Here is a 20900-nt window from a genome sequence, read left to right as displayed (position 1 = left end):
AGCGGAAAGTCTAACTTCGACACATGAATACAAGATGCATTCTCCTGTGTGACTAATACAAGGTCTAATTTACGGTTATTGATATTATTAATTTCATTACAGTTCTCAAAACCATTAATTTCCAGGAAATCGAGAAAAAATTGATGTTTCTCATCTTTATTATCATGTTCTAGATTTGGTAAGTTAAATCGCCAAAGACATATACGTTTCTCTCGTCACATATTGTGTATTCGAAATATTCCAAGTAATTCTTGTAATCTTCAATACTCTATTTAGGTGGTAGATAAACAGCAAATAAAGTTATTGTATGTATTTTTTTCAATTTAATTTTAACCCAGAGCGTCTCATATGTACCATCTTTCATTCCCCAATTCAAAACCTTGAAGTCTCTATTTACCCCGATAATTACTCTACCTCCCCTTTCTTTTCCTGATAATTGCGAGTTTCTGTCACATCGAAAAATTGTATACCTTTCCAAATTTATTAATTCCGAATCGAAAAATGTATCATTCAGCCAAGTTTCTGTACCAATGATTATGTCATACATTTCCCCTTCAATACTTATTTTCAAGTTTCTCAACTTTGTTCTCAAACCCCTAAAGTTTTGGTAGTAACATTTAATATTATTCATTATAAAGGTGAGCGTTTTGAATCAATTGAATTTTCTAACAAAAATATCTACTTACAAGTTGGTTTATTATTTGTATATATAATAATGATAACATGTCATGAATGAACTCATTTTCTCTTAAGTAATCCCCTGAAAGGAATATGTTAAAAAAAAGATCATGTCGAAAATTCTTATTCCTATATTTCTATGTTGGTGCTTTGCTAGTTATGTTTGATGTTATATGTTAACATCCATACAGTGCATCCATAGCTAACGTTACAGTATTATCAAATATTGGCGAATGAATAAGATTTATTTTCAATGAAAATCTCATTTTTTTCTGGAGTTACTTTGCTGATCTGATTCCAAAATTGTTTTGCAAATTGCTCACATTTCAGATGAGGCAATGCTATCATCGATCGCACATGTTAATCACCAAAATACTCGTTATTGGTCTGATGAAAATCCATATTGGATACAAGAACACCATATGCAAGGTCCACAAAAAATCAATGTGTGGGCTATTATGCGAAATACATTTATTGATCTATTTTTGTACACATAATCTGTAATCTGCATCTGCGTTTTTTAGAAAACACATTAGTTCCTGATTTGACCCAACATTTTTCAAAAGAATAGTTTTCACCATGCATTGGGTTGCAATTGTGCACAAGTTTGTAAATATAATTTTTTATCAAGATTTGTAGATAAGAAGAGAAGAAATGAAAAGGTCCAGGATCATCCAATCTTAGACCATTATACTTCTCTTATGAGGTTATTTATTGTCTTTACTAACTAACTAATTCTCCATATCCTGAAATCGTTATTTTTAACACATTGACACGTGTTTCGATCACCAAGTGATCATCTTCACGAGGAAGATTAAACTAAATGTTTGCCTCAGTGCAGGTACTCCAGGTACTTTAGATCAATTTGCAAATTTGCCTGTATTTGGGTTACACTAGGTAATATTCTTTGTGTTGGATCTTCTCTAGATTTACTGTTTCTAGGAGTGTGTATTGTTTTGTTTAAAATATTCAATGTTAGATCTTGTTGTGTTTTGATTTCTATTTGTTCCTCGATAAGTGATTTATGACTGTTAAATTTATGGATGTTCAAGTTTTCCCAGATGTCCATACGGTTTCCCTTATTGACTTGTTTTATGTGTTGCGAGGTTTGTGCTCGTCGTACCTTTGGATCAGTTTTTTCTTGGTTTGGCCTATATAGAATTTGTTGCAGTCTGAGCATTGTATGCTGTACACCAGTTTAGGTTTTTGTCTTCTTCTTTTTCATAGCTGTTTTTTGTTATTTTCGTACTTGGCTTGTATGTGATGGTGATGTTCAGGGGTTTGAAGATGTTTGTTGGTTTTTTGGTCTGGTGTCCTACGTACGTAAATGCTGTCCATCGTTGTGATGTTTTGTCTGTTGGAGTGGTTTGATCTTTGTTCTGTATTTTTTGTTTGATTCTTTTTTCTAATTTATCTATTGTCTTTTGGGTGTTTCCGTTCTCGTTCGCTATTTGGTATATGATTTTCCGTTCTTACCAATCATATACCAAATAGCGAACGAGAACAGATACACCCAAAAGACAATAGATAAATTAGAAAACAGAATCAAACAAAAAATACAGAACAAGGATCAAACCACTTCAACAGACAAAACAACACAACGATGGACAGCATTTACGTACGTAGGACACCAAACCAAAAAACTAACAAACATCTTCAAACCCCTGAACATCAACATCACATACAAGCCAAACACGAAAATAACACAAAAAATAAACAGCTATGAAAAAGAAGAAGGCAAAAACCCAAACGGGGTGTACAGCATACAATGCTCAGACTGCAACAAATTCTATATCGGCCAAACCAAGAAAAAACTGATCCAAAGGTACGACGAGCACAAAAAGGCATACATAAACCCAATAATATATGAATCAAACTTTGCAACACACGCCATACATAACAAACATAATTTCCCCCCACAAGAGAACATAAAACTCATAAAACAAGTCAATAAATGAAACCGTATCGACATCTGGGAAAACTTAAACATCCATAAATTCAACAGTCATAACTCACTTATCGAGAAACAAATACAAATCAAAACACAACAAGACCTATAGAAACAGTAAATCTAGAGAAGATCCAACACAAAGAATATTATCTGGTGTAACCCAAATACAGGCAAATTTACCTAAAGTACCTGGAGTACCTGCACTGAGGCGTTCGGACCGCATAAAAGGACAAACAACAGGTTGACACGTTAAGTTTGAGTAGAGCCTAGAAGATGACAGCACGACCAGCTGCCGAAAGCGCTCGCATATAATTAAATGGGAGTTATAAAGCTTCAAATCCTTTTTGAGACTTATATATATATATATATATATATATATATATATATATATATATATATATATATATATATATATATATACACATCGGAAAAGTCTAGGGATATTTTTAAAAATGGCAATAATTTTTTTTAGATCGCTTTAGGGAAAAAAAAGTTGGCGGGTGATTATTAAACGAATGTAACTTACAACAAAATTTATTAAATGGTCAAAAATATTGAGTGCGCATATAAGCATATAAGCAGGCCAGTACAAAGTATGGCCTCCATGCTGGTTTATTACGGCCCTACATCTATCGTGCATCGACAAAATGAGATTGTCAATGTCTTGTTGAGGTACATTTGCCCATTCAGCGATTGAAAGCTCTCTCAATTGAAACGTTGTGTGAATGTTTCCCATATGCGGAGTAATTCTTCGTTGAAGCATGTCCCACACATGCTCGATGGGATTCAGGTCCGGTGATTGTGCTGGCCATGGCAATACATCAACTCCTTCGTTGGTGAGCCAGTCAGTCACTAGACGCGCGACATGTGGACGAGCATTATCGTGCATTAGGTGGAAGTTTTCACCAACAGCACCAGAAAACGGACGGACGATAGGTAGAAGAATGGTGTCGAGGTACTGTCGAGCTGTGACACCAGAAAACGGACGGACGATAGGTAGAAGAATGGTGTCGAGGTACTGTCGAGCTTTGAGGGAGCGATTTGGAAAAACGAGATCGGTTCTGCCGCCGATCATGATTCCGCCCCATAGCATTACTGTACCACCTCTGTATGTGTGGACTTCCTGGACGTGTCTCAAACGTTCATTATTTCCAGGTCGTCTCCACAGTCTTACTCGACGAGAGTCTGGATGAAATCCAAATCTGGATTCGTCCGTAAACAAAACTGTGGCCCAATCATTCGTATCCCAGTTTTGATGTTCTTGACACCACTCTAATCTTCTACCGCGATTGCCTCTCGACAAAGGTGGACATCTAAGTGGCCTTCTGTTGTGGAGATCTGCTTCATGCAGTCGATTTCTGACAGTATCACGACCAATGGTTACCTGGTGCTTCTGCTGCAACACGTTAACCAACTCAGGTGCTGTGATTGTCGGTTGTCTTCTTGCGGTTAAGACCAAAAATCGGTCTTGAACTGCCACCTTGAAGAAGCCCTACAGCTCTATTCATCTCAGCCAATGGTAAGTAATGGCGTTCCATGTTAAAGCACAATATTTCCAGTTTAATTGCTGAGCAAGAACTGCATAGAATGTACAAACTCGACACTTTCAGATTATTCATTTTAGCCGAAAACCTACAGTTTGTAAAAAACTTGATAAAAGATTAGTTACCGTTTTTGCAGGCTTTGTTCAACCCATAGAAATCTACAGGGTGGTCGAGTGTACCAATTTAATCGAAACTAAACGACCTCATGCATTTATTTTTATGATATTTAGTATGTTATAAAAATATCCCTAGACTTTTCCGATGTATATATATATATATATATATATATATATATATATATATATATATATATATATATATATATATATATATATATATATATATATGATCAAAAAGTACTTATCTATTTATTTTTTGATTTTCATGGATGAATTCATTCACTGATATGTTTAAGTAATACATGTTTGTAGTTATATAGTTTAATATTAATCATATCTGAGGAAGTTATTGTCTGGCTTAATTTTTTCAATACGTTCATTGACAATTAATTACTGAAGTTATCGTTTTTCAAAAGATATTAAATAACCCCAAACCTTGATGAAATCATTCATTTTGTTAAGTGCATTTCACAGTAATTGTATTTAATCATGCTCATTTGTTTCCAGACTATTTCAAATCAAGTTATATCAGACAACATCAAACACCCTAGAAAATCCAGCAGAATAGTATTAATCAAAAACAATAATGAAGAATTATGCATCATTGGCGAGCAACAGTGGAATGAGAAATGTGATCAGGAAAAACATAATGGGGTTGAAACTGAAAGTAGAGTTTTGGAAAGCTACAAACAAACAAATCCCCAACAACACAGTGATAATGAACCTATAAATTTTCCTAATGCATCACCATTGATCATTTGTGAAGAAACTGGTTTGTTCAAGAACAAAGAAGGTAAATACTTTAATGCCGCTCTAGAACCAATCAATGAAAATGACGTCTGTGCAGAAAAGTCGAAGGCAAAGATTAGGGGTGAGAACCTCTTCAAAATTAAGGAGACGTTTTCGGTTCCTGACAACTTCATCTGCGAAGAAACTGGTTTATTCAAGAATACAAAAGGGGAGTACTTCAATGAGTTTGGAAAACCGCTGAACAAGCAAGAAGTTGAGGCTGAAAAAGAAAAGGCAAAAATCAGAGGTGAAAATTTGTTTCAGATAACTGGTATATGCACCATTCCAGAAGTGGTTGAAGGAACCGCGAAGGAAGCTCCTGACAAAACCATAACTTCTTCAGAAACATCCACAATACAGCCATCACCTCTTGAAAACCTACAAAAGCTGAAAACTTATTGTAATTCTTCTAAAGACAATGATAAAAATCTGAATGAACCACATGAAGGAGTTATTCATATAAAACAAGAACCTTTGGAAACTACTCACGAAATACAACAAATTGAATCAAATAATTTTCCTGAGGATGACGAAGAAACACTGACGGCTTCAGAATCGGCTTCATATGGAAGTTTGGAAGGGTTGCTTGATTCTGTTGATTCATTTGAAACTAACCAGTATGTAGATGTACCAGAGTTTGTTCATATAAACAAATTCACTTTTAAAGACTTACAAAAGCTCAAACTGAAGTACAATTTGCATAGTGAGAGCAAAAGTGCTTTTAGAAATCTGCAAAGTACACGCTCTTCCCTTCCAAATGAAAGTCAAAGTTTGGAGAAAGATATTAATTTGAAAACGTTGCTTGCCAAACGAATTGATATGAATTTTCCTTTGGTGTTGAATCAGAAATTACCAGGAAATGTTGCTGGTGAATTGTTAAAAGAACCTGAAGGGGGATTTGCATTAAAAAAAACTTCAGATCAATCATCCAATGTGCAAGTACCAGGTGAGTACTATTTCTCCTTGTGTTTGAATTTTCAAGATTAAAAATAAAAATGTGAATCATTGCACTGGGATTCCATTTTGAAAGAAATGGTTGAACATCTAGAATACTCACGTACTCAATTTCTTGTGTTCTGACACATGAATTTTCAGTTATTTACTAATTTATCCTATGTATGGCCTGTTTTGGAATAAATTCTATTGTATTTTCATTTGAAAAAAATCTAAGATGTTTGTTCTTGAATATCTGTGTGAAATGTTCAAAGATATTTTTAACGTAAGGTAGTTTACAGTATGTTACACTTTTTCTTTTTTAGGAGAAATATTTATTCACATTTCATTCTTCATTCAACGTATAAATGTTTTTTTTTCTTTTATGGGGTGGTCATTTTTGTTCATGATTCTGCAATAAAAAACCACGATTATAGGCATACATTCATTATTAGCAAAATGAAACAATCATAGAATTATTTACTGTTCTCAAAAATAATAATTAAATATACATTGACGGTAGCCTCAATCCACCACTGTGTCAACCGGTGGTTCGAACCGCAAGGTTGGACGATCGGTTTTCACTTCCTATCGTCCAACCCGTGTTTAGAATCACACTTTAAATGGTAAGACCTCACTAATCCTTAGCTCCCACAAGTTTCGACTTTTGAGAGTTGCAGCTGGTTAACGGAAGAGCAGATATGATGCAAACTCAATAAGAGGTATGCAGATTATTTCACAAAATGCGCCCAGATCATGAATTCATTTACTGTTAAAAAAATATATCAAGAAAATAGAGAAATAGGAGATGTGAGGGATGCCCCAAAGCAAGTTAGACCTACAGTTCCCGAATGTATTCAGCAAGTCATTCTTTTATCGATAGTTGCATATACACCCTGTAGATTGCAGGAACTATCTAGGGATTTGAATATTGGAAAGGCGTCAATCCATAAAGAATAAAATATTCTTATAAAGATGTTTTGTCCATGAAATGGCCAAAGAAAAATTTTATCGAAGAACTGTGTTTCAGTCTCACCTGAAATCTTTAATGCTTGTTTTTTACTCATTTATTAATTTTTCATTTTTTTTTTTACATAACTACGAGGGTTGCCTTTTATGTTTCGGGATTTGGCAACCCTAGTGTTGCAATCTGGCAAATGTCAGCTCTATCGTAAAGTTGGACATTTTTGAGCTTATACGTACTCAGAACGTTTTGACATACGCGCGCTATTTGTATTGTTTACAGTAACTTAAAAGATCCATCTCGGCCCAAAAATTGAATTAAATCGTGAACATTTTTGTGCGATTATTTTTTTAAACTTTCGACGTGGATTAACTCAGCAACAGTACATGGATGAACTTAATTCAATTTTTGGTGATGAAGCTCAAGGACCAGTGTTTATTGATGGTATGGTGAATTCAATCGTGGTCTTAGTTCACTCCAAGACGAATTTTGTGAAGGTCGTCCAAAATCAGTTGTTGTTCCGAAAACCATTGTAGCTGTGCGCGAACTGATATTGCAAGATCGTCATGTGACCTATCGTGAGAATGAGACAACCTTAGGCATTAGTAGGACCAGCATACATTCAATATTGCATAAAAATTTGACTGTCAAAAAAATTTGTTCGCGTTGGATCCCACACAATACGTTAATCGCTCAAAAAAAGGCTCGTGTCGGTCGAAGGAAATGCTCAAAAAATACGATCGCGGTGCTTCGAAACACGTATATGACATCGTGATAGGTGATGAATCGTGGATTTACGCGTATGAGCCCGAAAGTAAACAGCAGTCGACTGTATGGGTGTTTCATGAAGAGCCAAATCCAACAAAAGTTGTTCGCGCACGAAGCCCTTTCAAGCAAATGGTCTCCTGTTTTTTCGGAAAAACTGGACATGTCGCAACCGTACCACTAGAACAACGCAGAACAGTCAATTCTGAGTGGTACACAACCATTTGTTTGCCAGTTGTCTTCCAAGAAATCAGGAAAACCAACCGCCGAAGACGGGTCACTCTTCACCACGACAATGCGAGCTCTCACACATCGGCTTAAACAACTGCATTTTTGAGCACCCAAAACATCGATTTGATGAGTCTTCCGCCGTATAGTCCTTACTTGGCACCGAATGACTTCTTTTTGGTCCCGCACGTAAAAAATAAACTGAGAGGTCAACGTTTTTCGACACCTGAAGAAGCTGTTGCTGCATTCAGAATGCATGTTTTGGAGATACCTCAATCGGAACGGCAAAAATGTTTCGACAATTGGTTCAAACGCATGCAAAAGTGTATAGATCTCCATGGGGAATATTTTGAAAAATAATAAAGTGATTTTCAATGATTAATATTTGTTTTTGTTCTCTAATCCCGAAATATAAAAGGCAACCCTCGTATATGTATGAAATTGAAATCACACTGATTGTCACACAATGTCACAAAAACAAACAATAAAACACAATCCAATTGAATACAATGTGTAATAATGAATTCCCAACATATCTCCCCATAGTAACTGTTCCTCTCAAACATTTACTCGAAAATTGTCTATTGGCTATTTCTTCAGATATCCGGTGTACATAGTTTTGAAACTGGTCACAGTAGTTGATAGCCATTTGGTGTCATTCATTACATCTGCCACTCTCACTTCCTTGTCTTTGACTCTGTACAATTTGGTAATTTTTCCTCTGGTCCAGATGTTCCTTGGGCTGTTGGAATCTACGACATTAACCAAATCTTTTATTTTGATATTTGCTTGATCTTTGTGCCGTTTGCTCAGAAAAGGCACATATTCCTTACTCCATCGTTGCTAAAATTAATTGGTCATTTTAGGCTGCCTTCGATTTAGCTGAAAGTTCAATATTTTTCACGGTAAACAGTGTAGGATGGTCCAATGATGAAATGATCTGGAGTGAAGGCTTCCTGATTATTAGGATTCTTTGGTACTTGAGTCGATGGCCTTAGGTTGTTCGATGTTTTTTTTTATTGACCTTATGAGCCTTTTCCATGTTTGGAGCATTTGGTGCATTCCAGAATAACATCACAGCTTTCAGTGAACAAAACTTCATGATTTCCAGTTGATTGATTTCATTCATTATTTATGAAACAACTATAATATTAGTTCAATTTAATTGTTCCATTGATATTTATGAAAACCTTACAACTTTTTGTCCTAATTTCAATATTTTAGATAATACTGAAGAATAATAAACGTGATTATTATTCCAAAATAAGCACTGCTCCAAAACACCAGAACTCAACACTCTTCTTGACGTGCGTTTCACCAAATAAACTGGCATCATCATAAGATTGACTAGTCTAGTTCCAGAGGGTCCAGTTCTTTTTCATGATTATTTTTATCAGACCCACATTTTCCATCTATTTACATCATCAACTTATTACTGTTATCATTCAATATTATTTTGAATTGAAAATCTTTTTTTTTTCAGGTTGCCCAGAGACAAGTGAAGTTCGTGAACTACAATACTCTTCTACTGGAAATTCTAATTTCAACTATCAATGTTCAATTTCTCATGACCAGAAAAAATCAGGTAATTTTCTACACTCTTCCGACTTCTTTATGACAATAAAGTATTGATTGATTGATTAATAAAAATATCACAACTTCATTATCGATCAAAGCTGCAAGATGCATTACAAATCATCGACTCCAAATTTTTCAGACGTTCAATTGATGGTATTAAAGAATGTCAAATTGAAGTAACACTTCAATGTGAGATTTCTACTGAACAGTTGACAAAACTGCAACATGTGTTTCAAATAGCTTCCTCAGGGGTCAATATAAACACGTCTGAGGAAGCTATTGTATAGCGAAACAAGTGTTGCGTTCTTGTACTGATCAGTGAAAATCTCACAATAGAGTGTTACTTGAATATATTATCGATTTCCATACAGTTTTGGCAAATTCCATCACATAGAAATACATTTTAGCTCCAAAGACTAGACGGCACCGTAAATGGAAAATAGTAGCAGTGAATGAGAATGAGACTAATAATAATGGTAAACATGATGATGTACTATCTGATAATCCCAATAGAAGAGTTTGTGTTTTATTCACCAACTATAGTCTTGATGGTCTATATATTAACGATCATGATTATTTGTTAACACCATATAAGAGGAACAAAATTTTAATCACGGAAAATGGTCAGAGGTAAGCTGAATTTGTCATTAAGTATTTTTTTAAGATTTTCTGAACTCTTGCACTTTTTTGGAACTAAATTTGTATTTTTATGAATATTATCTAATTTATTTCCTTTCACAGTCACATCAAAGGTTTTTTAAGAAATTATTTTATTTTATTAATTTGTTTGGAAAACATACATAATGAAAAGAAGAAGGGAGAGTAATTGTTCCAGGTAAACCTTTTCTTATTTACACTCTCTGAAACATGTAGAGAATATATGGCCTGACTCATGGTCGGTGATAGGTTAGAAGTTTATGAAAAGCAACGCAGGATTTTCTTGAAAATTTCACATCTTACATTTCCTTCCCTGTTCTATCGATATGAAATAATTTTAGCATTGCGGCCACTTTTATAAGAAAGTCCTAGCAACTTTATTTTTTTTTAATTGAAAATGAATTAATAACACATTTTTGGAATCGCTCTTTTATTATAATACTTTTTGTTAATAATGTCCTATACCTATCTCTATCGGTTTTTGAGATAAAACAGAATTTGTGCTAAATATGGTCCAAAACATACTTTCAATTAACACCAAGAAATTGACTCCGTATCATACAGGGCTTACTTACTATTATTTCCATTAAGCATAAAAGTGGTCAAAAATTCATTTTTTCAAACGAAACCCACTGTATATTACTCAATAAATTGAAATATAATGAAAAACACTTCAAGATGATGAATCATGGTCCTATCATATATATAAAATCACTTTCAACAAATGTATCATACATTTTTTTTGTACAACAGGTACTGCTGGTAATGAAAAAAAATATTATAAGATCCATGGAATTCGAACACACTATCCACAAGGCTCCAACTACATACGCCAATGCAAATTATTTTAAATTTAATTATTGGTTAGTCATGAAGGACTTTCTACAGTTGGACTAAATACTACTTTGTCAGTAACTTCGCAGGGAATTAATATTCCCAATTGCACCAACTTCATGTTTGAACTTTTCTAAATAATTATTTCTAAGTAGGTGTTCTGATTGAAGTGATTCTATTAGAGAGATATTTAATTACAGTATTACAAAAAAAAAAATTGATTTTAGGTAGCCATGGAAATATCAAGCTTATGACAGTTTGAAGACTTTAATGAGTATTTGATAAAGGGTTTTCGACGGTGTTTCAAAAAATTACCAAATATGAATGCAAATATTGATTATTCAAACGAAACGTTTTGGCATATTTTTATGCATATCCAGAACCTTCCATTCGCAGTGCAGAAAAAGATTTGGGTGTATCACGTGTTTCAGTACAACAAATTTTGAAAAATCACGAAATGCATCTGTATAGATTTACGAAAGTTCAAGCTCTCAAAGCAGAAGATTTTGAACGTAGAGTGCTTTTTTGCGAATCCCTCCTGATTATATATATATATATATATATATATATATATATATATATATATATATATATATATATATATATAAAATAAATAGATAAGTACTCTTTGATCATTCCCATATTGATTTCAATTTAAGAGCCACCGGTATACAGCTGTTTCAGCCTATTGGGCATCGTCAGTACCGGGCAGGCGGTCCTCGATTGAAGACAAAATGAGAAAAAACCAAGAAAGTACTTGATAAAAATAGCTGCGTAAACGCAAGCGAAACATAAGTGGAACCACCTATTGGTGTGACACCCAAGTCAACTTGCCAAGTTTTTATGTCAGTGTTGGTGGTTTGACCAATCAACCGACAACTGCGGTAGCAGAAATTTGGGAAGCTAACCTGAAATGCCATCGGAAAACGAATCCACATGTTTCTAGAAATGATATGAAATCTAGAAAGGTTAATGCAGTCAAGCTGCTGGAAAATAATTCCATGAAAATCAAAAAATAAATAGATAAGTACTCTTTGATCATTCCCATATTGATTTCAATTTAAGAGCCACCGGTATACAGCTGTTTCAGCCTATTGGGCATCGTCAGTACCGGGCAGGCGGTCCTCGATTGAAGACAAAATGAGAAAAAACCAAGAAAGTACTTGATAAAAATAGCTGCGTAAACGCAAGCGAAACATAAGTGGAACCACCTATTGGTGTGACACCCAAGTCAACTTGCCAAGTTTTTATGTCAGTGTTGGTGGTTTGACCAATCAACCAAGGTGGTTCCACTTATGTTTCGCTTGCGTTTACGCAGCTATTTTTATCAAGTACTTTCTTGGTTTTTTCTCATTTTGTCTTCAATCGAGGACCGCCTGCCCGGTACTGACGATGCCCAATAGGCTGAAACAGCTGTATACCGGTGGCTCTTAAATTGAAATCAATATGGGAATGATCAAAGAGTACTTATCTATTTATTTTTTGATTTTCATGGAATTATTTTCCAGCAGCTTGACTGCATTAACCTTTCTAGATTTCATATCATTTCTAGAAACATGTGGATTCGTTTTCCGATGGCATTTCAGGTTAGCTTCCCAAATTTCTGCTACCGCAGTTGTCGGTTGATTGGTCAAACCACCAACACTGACATAAAAACTTGGCAAGTTGACTTGGGTGTCACACCAATAGGTGGTTCCACTTATGTTTCGCTTGCGTTTACGCAGCTATTTTTATCAAGTACTTTCTTGGTTTTTTCTCATTTTGTCTTCAATCGAGGACCGCCTGCCCGGTACTGACGATGCCCAATAGGCTGAAACAGCTGTATACCGGTGGCTCTTAAATTGAAATCAATATGGGAATGATCAAAGAGTACTTATCTATTTATTTTTTGATTTTCATGGAATTATTTTCCAGCAGCTTGACTGCATTAACCTTTCTAGATTTTATATATATATATATATATATATATATATATATATATATATATATATATATATATATATATATATCTTCCTATATATATATATATATATATATATATATATATATAAAAAAGATAGAGGGATATTGAGTGAGATGGTATTATCAATGGAAAAAGGTTATTGGACATAGCACTCATAGGAAGGTGGGCAAACCGCAGACACGTGTTTCTGGCTATTTAGCCTTCGTCAGTACGGTACAGCCAAGTGTAAAGGATAGACAACACTTGGTTGCAAGAAAGGGGCCAAACAAAGCAAGCGGATTCATCATCAGGGGCCAACTGCGATTTCGTGTCATCGTTGGAAGACCTTGTGATTACAAGGACTAACTCCCAACTTCGTCACGGGAGCAGCTATAGCAACCTGCGTGACATCCGGGTCCAAGATAAATAAAAAAAGATAGAGGGATATTGAGTGAGATGGTATTATCAATGGAAAAAGGTTATTGGACATAGCACTCATAGGAAGGTGGGCTGTACCGTACTGACGAAGGCTTAATAGCCAGAAACACGTGTCTGCGGTTTGCCCACCTTCCTATGAGTGCTATGTCCAATAACCTTTTTCCATTGATAATACCATCTCACTCAATATCCCTCTATCTTTTTTTATTTATCTTGGACCCGGATGTCACGCAGGTTGCTATAGCTGCTCCCGTGACGAAGTTGGGAGTTAGTCCTTGTAATCACAAGGTCTTCCAACGATGACACGAAATCGCAGTTGGCCCCTGATGATGAATCCGCTTGCTTTGTTTGGCCCCTTTCTTGCAACCAAGTGTTGTCTATCCTTTACACTTGGCTGTACCGTACTGACGAAGGCTAAATAGCCAGAAACACGTGTCTGCGGTTTGCCCACCTTCCTATGAGTGCTATGTCCAATAACCTTTTTCCATTGATAATACCATCTCACTCAATATCCCTCTATCTTTTTTTATTTATCTTGGACCCGGATGTCACGCAGGTTGCTATAGCTGCTCCCGTGACGAAGTTGGGAGTTAGTCCTTGTAATCACAAGGTCTTCCAACGATGACACGAAATCGCAGTTGGCCCCTGATGATGAATCCGCTTGCTTTGTTTGGCCCCTTTCTTGCAACCAAGTGTTGTCTATCCTTTACACTTGGCTGTACCGTACTGACGAAGGCTAAATAGCCAGAAACACGTGTCTGCGGTTTGCCCACCTTCCTATGAGTGCTATGTCCAATAACCTTTTTCCATATATATATATATATATATATATATATATATATATATATATATATATATAGGAAGATCAGGAATTGTCAAAAATAATTTGGAGCGACGAATTTAAAATTTACGAGGAATGGCATTTTTAACAGAAGGAATAAATAAACATTTTTGGGCTGATCATATTCCTCATGTAAAAAAAGAAATGGGTTTTCAAGAAAAATGTTACCTGAATGTTTTCTGTATTTTAAGGACAATAAAATTAGAATTGAAGGGGTTATATTTTTAGGAGTGATTAATTTTTTGGAAAGAAAGTTTTTGGCTTTCTACTACTCCATCTTGATACAAAAAAAGGGGATGAGGGAATCTTCCAAAGAAAGGAAGGAAGTAATCAATTCGAAAATAAGTAACTCTATACATGGATGTGTAGATCATGCAAAGAAGTAACTTTCAGACACAAACTGAAAGAAAGTCCTCCTGAAACAGCTACTTTCATATAAACATTGAATTACACGAAAGAAAAAAATTCTTTCGAAACAAACTCTTATATATTAACACTGTAACCTTACAAACTTCCTCTCATTCATTGGTGTTAACTCACGATACATTGGGTTGAATTTTCTGCAAGTTCTGACGATGACTTGATTACTTTGTATATGTGTAATAAATAATTTCATAAGAACTTCGTTTGAATAATCAATATTTGCATTCATTTTGGAAGATGTTTTGAAATACTGTCGATAACTATTTGCAAATTACTTATGAAAGTAACCAAAATGTTATAAGCTTGATAATTTCACTGCTACCTAAAACCAAATTCTTGAAAAAATAATGTTTACAGAAAAAGTGACTATTAAGAAAACTTTATGATGAAGGTATAGGGACATGATATATAATTTCGAAGCATTTTTCATCATCTTTCAATTTATCGAGAAATATACAGGGGATTTCATTTGAAAAAATTTACTTTGACCTTTTTTATGTATAATGGAAATAATAGTAATTTTAGCACGCCCTGTATGATATGGAGTCGATTTCTTGGTGTTAATTTGATATTTCGAGTTTGTCCAAACTATAATCAAAATATGAATTGAGAGTACTGGTGTACTTGAGTTCACTGAGGGCTATGTTTTGGACCATATTTAGCACAAATTATTTTTTATCTCGAAAACCGATAGAGGTAGGTATAGGATATTATAAAAAAAAAGTATCATAATAAAAGAGCGGTTCCAAAAATGTGTTAATATACGGGCTGTTCTATTTAAAAAAATTAAGTTGCTAGGACTTTTTGGTAGAAGTGGCAACGCCGCAATGCTGAAAATATTTTAGATCAATAGAACCGGTAAGGAAATGTAAGATGTAAAATTTTCAGAAAAATCCTGCGTTGCGTTTATCATAAACGTCTAACCTACCATCCACCGTGAGTCACACTGTATATGTGCTGTCTGGAATAGATTTCTTTGATAATTGTACATTCGTTTTTGTGATGCACCGTTTGGAACCTTTGGTGTAGTAATGAATATTACTGGAGTTTTTTCCCAACACTAAATCGTTATTTTTAACACCTCGACACGTGTTTCGATCACCAAGTGATCGTCTTCAAGAGGAAAAAACTCCAGTAATATTAATTATACATTAGTTTCTTATTTTGTCTGGTCAAACTTGTCTCTATATATTATTAATACTAACACTAATAGAAATTCACAGATCAAATAATGAAGTTTAGTTTTTGACACTGAATAAGGTGGCCACAATTATATCATCGAGTTGGAACCCTTTCAGCTAAAGGACCATTGAAGCTGTAGCTTCACAAGGATATACCCATGCATTCCGTTTTTTCAACAATGGAATAGAATAGAATTTATTCACCATTGAAAATTTCACAACTGCATTACACATTATAACATTTTATCAGCCTAAACAGAAACCAAGTTTTTTCGTTAACCAGCTGTCTCACCCCTACAAACGACAACCCTCAGAAGTCAAAACTTGTGCGAGCTAAGGACTAACGAGGTGATTAACGTGTGATTCCTAATACGGGTTGGTGGTGATTACTGTTTCATTGATATTGACGACCGACCCATTATTTTTACACCAATTGAAGAATTTATTGTATGCGACATTTGCTACATCTATTGAAATGGAGAGATTATTTCTTGAAAGTATTCAAGTTGATTCATCTGCATAGATTATTGGTTTTTATTGTGACATACTTGAACTTTCTATGTCACTCATATATATTATGAAGACCTAGGAATTTCAAAGTACCTAACCTTTACTCAGGTCGAGAGAGATTATGTCAGAAACTGAGGGGTTTACCAGAGGTCTACCAGGATGGTGTCTTCATTACTTTAGGCTACCATAGTTACTTGATACCACTTGTTACCACCTTCGGCATTCTTATGGTATTGACGAAACACCGATGTTGCTGTATACTAAAATCGTTTTTAGGGATGAAAAATGCTGAATTTATTGAAGCTATCAATTCCCCATCCTCAGGCTGATATAAGATAATGAGCCTAATGTAGTTCTCCTCGACTGCCTAAGAAAGACAATATTCTTCGTGAAGTTTTGAGCTCTGAATGAAAAGAATATCGTTCGAAAAGATATTGAAATCGGATAAAATATTCAGATTTGATTTTCGAACTTCATAGACTCTATCCAGATAACTCTGTTAAAATGGTTGTCCTTATTTTTGAATTTTGTGGAATGATGCACTCTTTACTCTTGAACCTCAAGATAATAATGGCTTGCTGCCCTTAGAACGAAATATTGGAAGAACGTTCCCTGCAAGTGGCCGTCAATGGATATCTCTCGAATACCTTTACCATCAACGCTGGTGTTCCGTAGGGATCCATATCATCTACACCCCATTTTTCATTGTATATCAACGACTCTTCGGAAAAAAACAAGAATGCAATCCAAGTCAAATATTATTTTCTGATACTTCATTTCTTCATTTCAACTACTGACTTTTACCACTTCATTTGCCAGTTTTTTTATTTTCACATGTGCTTTAACCAAAACTATTAGTGATAACTAGAGTCATTTTAATAGCCAACAGTTTTCATATTTGTTTATGAAGTCGCAAGCCACCCCAAGAAATTTTTTTGTAAATTACCCCAGCAATTATTTTTCAGTAATTAGTGTGACCAAAGATGTTTCAAAGTAAGATATTATCCGTAGAAAATTTGTGTAGTGATTGAAACCAACCTAAAATTAAATGAGGAAAATATAATAAATTGTGATATTTTTTTAGTCACGATGTTCCCTAACCCTGTTTATGACAGTTAAACCATACTATCAGGTACTAGAATAATATTTGTTTCAGCTTTTGCATGTGTTTCATATGTGGTTACAAACACAGCATTGATGAACACGTTGTACACATGAATTTGCACAACCCAAAATGTGATGTTTGCAACAAAAACTTTGGCACGGGCTACATGCTGAATTTACATATGAAAAATCATACTAAACCTTGTAAATTTTGCACTGACCTTGTCCCATACTCAGAAATTTTGAGTCATGAGAAAAAACACAAAGATGAAGATTTGGAGTTCGAAAAGGGAATGGAGAGAAAGAGAAAGAAGAAGGATGATAAAGATGAAAAGGTATCTCTCATGTAAAATTTCAGATGTCCACAAGTTTTGTAATTCTTCACATTTGTTTTGCAGCCTGTTTATTTCAATGTTCCTCATAAACGTAATAGAGCCTCAAAGTCACCAAGGTTACGCAGTAGATCATTAAATGAAGCAGATAGTGTTGGAGTGACAAGGGCTGATGATGAAATAATTGTTGATATTGAAAAGTCTGACCCGAAAGGTATCGACATAGATAATGTTGAGACAAAAAATATTGAAACAACTAATATTGGGAAAGGTAATGTTCATGAACGCACTGCTGAGAAAAGTAATGTGGAGCAAAACAATGTTGAGTCAAATAATGTTGAGCCAACTTTAGCTAAGACCCCCAATATCAATTCAATCAAAGGCAAAAAAAAACATGTTGTAAATGAAAAAGAATCAACGGAATCAAATATATCTTCTCCAATAAAGAAAAAGCGGACACCTAAAAGCGGAGCTTTGAGTAAAAAAGAGGTCGATTTGGAGGAAAAACTTCTCAAAATATGTGAAAAAAGTAAAGAATGTTCGGAAAGAAGAGTCCTTAGGTCTTCTTTTTTGAAAAAATCTTCAGATCACAAAGAAATGGAAGGAAGCCCGACTGACTAGACTAATGACAGTAAGTTAATCATTTCAATAATTTATGGTTTTCATAATCTTTCACTGTAACTGAATTTCAACGGTTTATAAAACTGTAACATGTGTTTCACTATACAATAGTTTCTTCAGAGTGTTCTGTGGTAATGGTTAGGTTAGTATTTACATAATTATTTATATCAGGTTAGTATTGAATACGCCTGAAGAAGCTATTGTATAGTAAAACGTGTCGTTGTTTTTTAAACTGTTGACTGAAAATCTCACAATAAAGTGTTATTTGAATATGTTATAATGGATTTGCATCAAGTATCAACTAATACCATCATATGGCACGGTACATTGCAGGCAATAAGGTATGTCTAAGAGAAATAATAATATGAAAAATAATATTCACTTTTACTATAAAAAAACAAAATATGTAAGATGTTTTTTGAAACCTTGCCAATATGTCTTATTTTCCTATGGTAGGATAATGAGACCTACAATTGTAACCCAGAGCATTAAAATATCTAGAAGCGCCTTGCCTTTTATACTACAAAGTGTAGATAGTGGCATGACAACGGTGAATGGAGGAAGAAAGATAGGTATTTCTATGTATTCATTTTAAAAATGGGATGTACTAACATTGAAGAGTATTTCGAATTAATTATTATTATACTTTTCTTCTACTTAATTTAATGAGTAATACGTTATTACTGATAATTAATTTTCTAGAAGATATTTTTCTTCTTATGCTGTAAGCATGTTCTGTCATGTACGAATGAAAATCTAGACGTTTCCGTTTAAGATGCTAGTTAATTAATGGTTCAAAACATTTTTATATATTTACCTGTCAATGTGAACAATTTTGAATTTCAGTTTCTAAGCTAACTAGGTATGTTTCTTAGTTTTGGTATCAAGAGTTCTTTAACTTATTTTTTGAAAAGTTGTCACGGACTAGAAAAATTTGAAGAACTACTCAATTATATACAAAATTATATCATAAATAATTTTCTTGATTGAAAAAATGAATTTAATGCAAAAGTGGATGTTTAGTTGGGGATACTAAGTAAAATGAAGTAAAACTTCATTTTACTATGCCAAGTTTTTGACACACTATTTTTTTTGTCAAAGATGCATTGAAAAAATTGTAATAATTAATGAGAGTTATCTGAACGATGTTGACAGTCAAATTATAAAAACGAATATGTGCATAAAAACCAATCAACCAAAAAATATTTTATTATCGCAGAAATAATTTATTGTCGAAATATATGAACAAATAAATTAAAAGTAAAATCAGACGTTAGTGATGTTCACCTTTGTCGATTTTAGTCAACTGATTAGGCTGAAAGAGTTGGAAAGTGGCACCTTCAAAAAGAATGGTTCTACCCCCAGAATGTAGTATTAATGCAGCAAGATAATGTGTTGAACAAACAAATGGAAATTTTCTGCTCGTCTTGCTAGAGTTCTTTACTCTATGTCTCAGCAACAATTCCAAAAGAAGAATACCTACCACAAAAATTAGAATTTCTTCAAAGAATATGAGATCTATTCATTATGTGAGGAAATACTTGAACAGTATTGCTTTTGAAACATTTCAATAAGTGCAGAAAAATCTAGAGAGGAGTATTCCGAAATACAAAAGATATATATTACAAAGACAGAATGAATAATGCTGCTAATAAAGTGAAAGGAATATGGAATATTGTCAATGAATTGAGGCGAAGGAACAATAACCAAAAATTTGTACATTATATCCCTATATCCCGACACTATTAGTGACTTTTACTGTTCCATGTCTGAGAAATTAACTGAGCGCCTGAAACCTATACGAGTACGAAACGTGTACTTTTGTTGGGTATTGTAATGAAGTTGCACTGCATTAAGTTTTGGAAAAAAGAGAAAATAAAACTTATTTATTCAATAACATGCAGATAGAAACGTGAATAGTAATTTGGTGTCTGTTCAATTCGAATGATTGAAAACTTGTGCCTGTTCTTCTCGTCGACCTCAGGGTTGTGCCTGGCATCCGGGAGGAAAGTGACTGTACAGGGTGAACGCGTGAACATGGCCCCCACCTTGAAAGGACTGGCTTTCAATGTCCTCTATTGGGAGTAGACATATTCTTCTGAAGGATCTCTTGACCAATCCAGTTGAGGTCCGAATGGTGGCCACGTGGTTGATACCATCCTTACCTGGATGCACTGCCTCGATTCTTCCAAGCTTCCATACCATGGGTGGTTGGTTTTCCTCTTTTATCAATACGATAGTTCCTGTCTCTAATTTTTGTTGAGACGTTTTCCATTTGAGCCTTTGCTGAACTTCGGAAATAAACTCTTTGCTTCCATCTTCCCCAAAAATGCTGAGTGATTTGCTGCATCCTTTCATGCGATGACAATTTGTTTTGTGGTACGGTTCTCAAATTTGCATCTGACGGACGAGTTGAAAGTGGTGTGAGTGGACGAGACTATACTACTACTATACTATTGAAGTTCCAA

General features: G+C 34.5%; 1 protein-coding gene across 4 annotated transcripts in view; it reads left to right on the top strand.

The window, feature by feature from the left end:
• Positions 1-20900, top strand: part of LOC111513263 (uncharacterized) — a 46114-nt gene that overhangs the window by 14565 nt on the left and 10649 nt on the right. For all 4 annotated transcript variants that reach the window (XM_074185824.1, XM_023169444.2, XM_074185822.1 and 1 more), the window contains 5 exons: positions 4800-6027; positions 9455-9556; positions 9957-10179; positions 17532-17814; positions 17878-18442. In XM_074185824.1, the coding sequence (XP_074041925.1) occupies positions 4800-6027; positions 9455-9556; positions 9957-10179; positions 17532-17814; positions 17878-18432 (2391 nt within the window). In that variant the 3' untranslated portion in view covers positions 18433-18442. The remainder of the gene's footprint in view (positions 1-4799; positions 6028-9454; positions 9557-9956; positions 10180-17531; positions 17815-17877; positions 18443-20900) is intronic.

This window comes from Leptinotarsa decemlineata, unplaced genomic scaffold (assembly GCF_025532065.1).
Source record: "Leptinotarsa decemlineata unplaced genomic scaffold, Ldec_3_MD MMD2_tig00078346_RagTag_RagTag, whole genome shotgun sequence".
Taxonomy (NCBI): Eukaryota; Metazoa; Arthropoda; class Insecta; order Coleoptera; family Chrysomelidae; genus Leptinotarsa; species Leptinotarsa decemlineata.
This window is presented reverse-complemented; position numbering and strand designations above follow the sequence as displayed.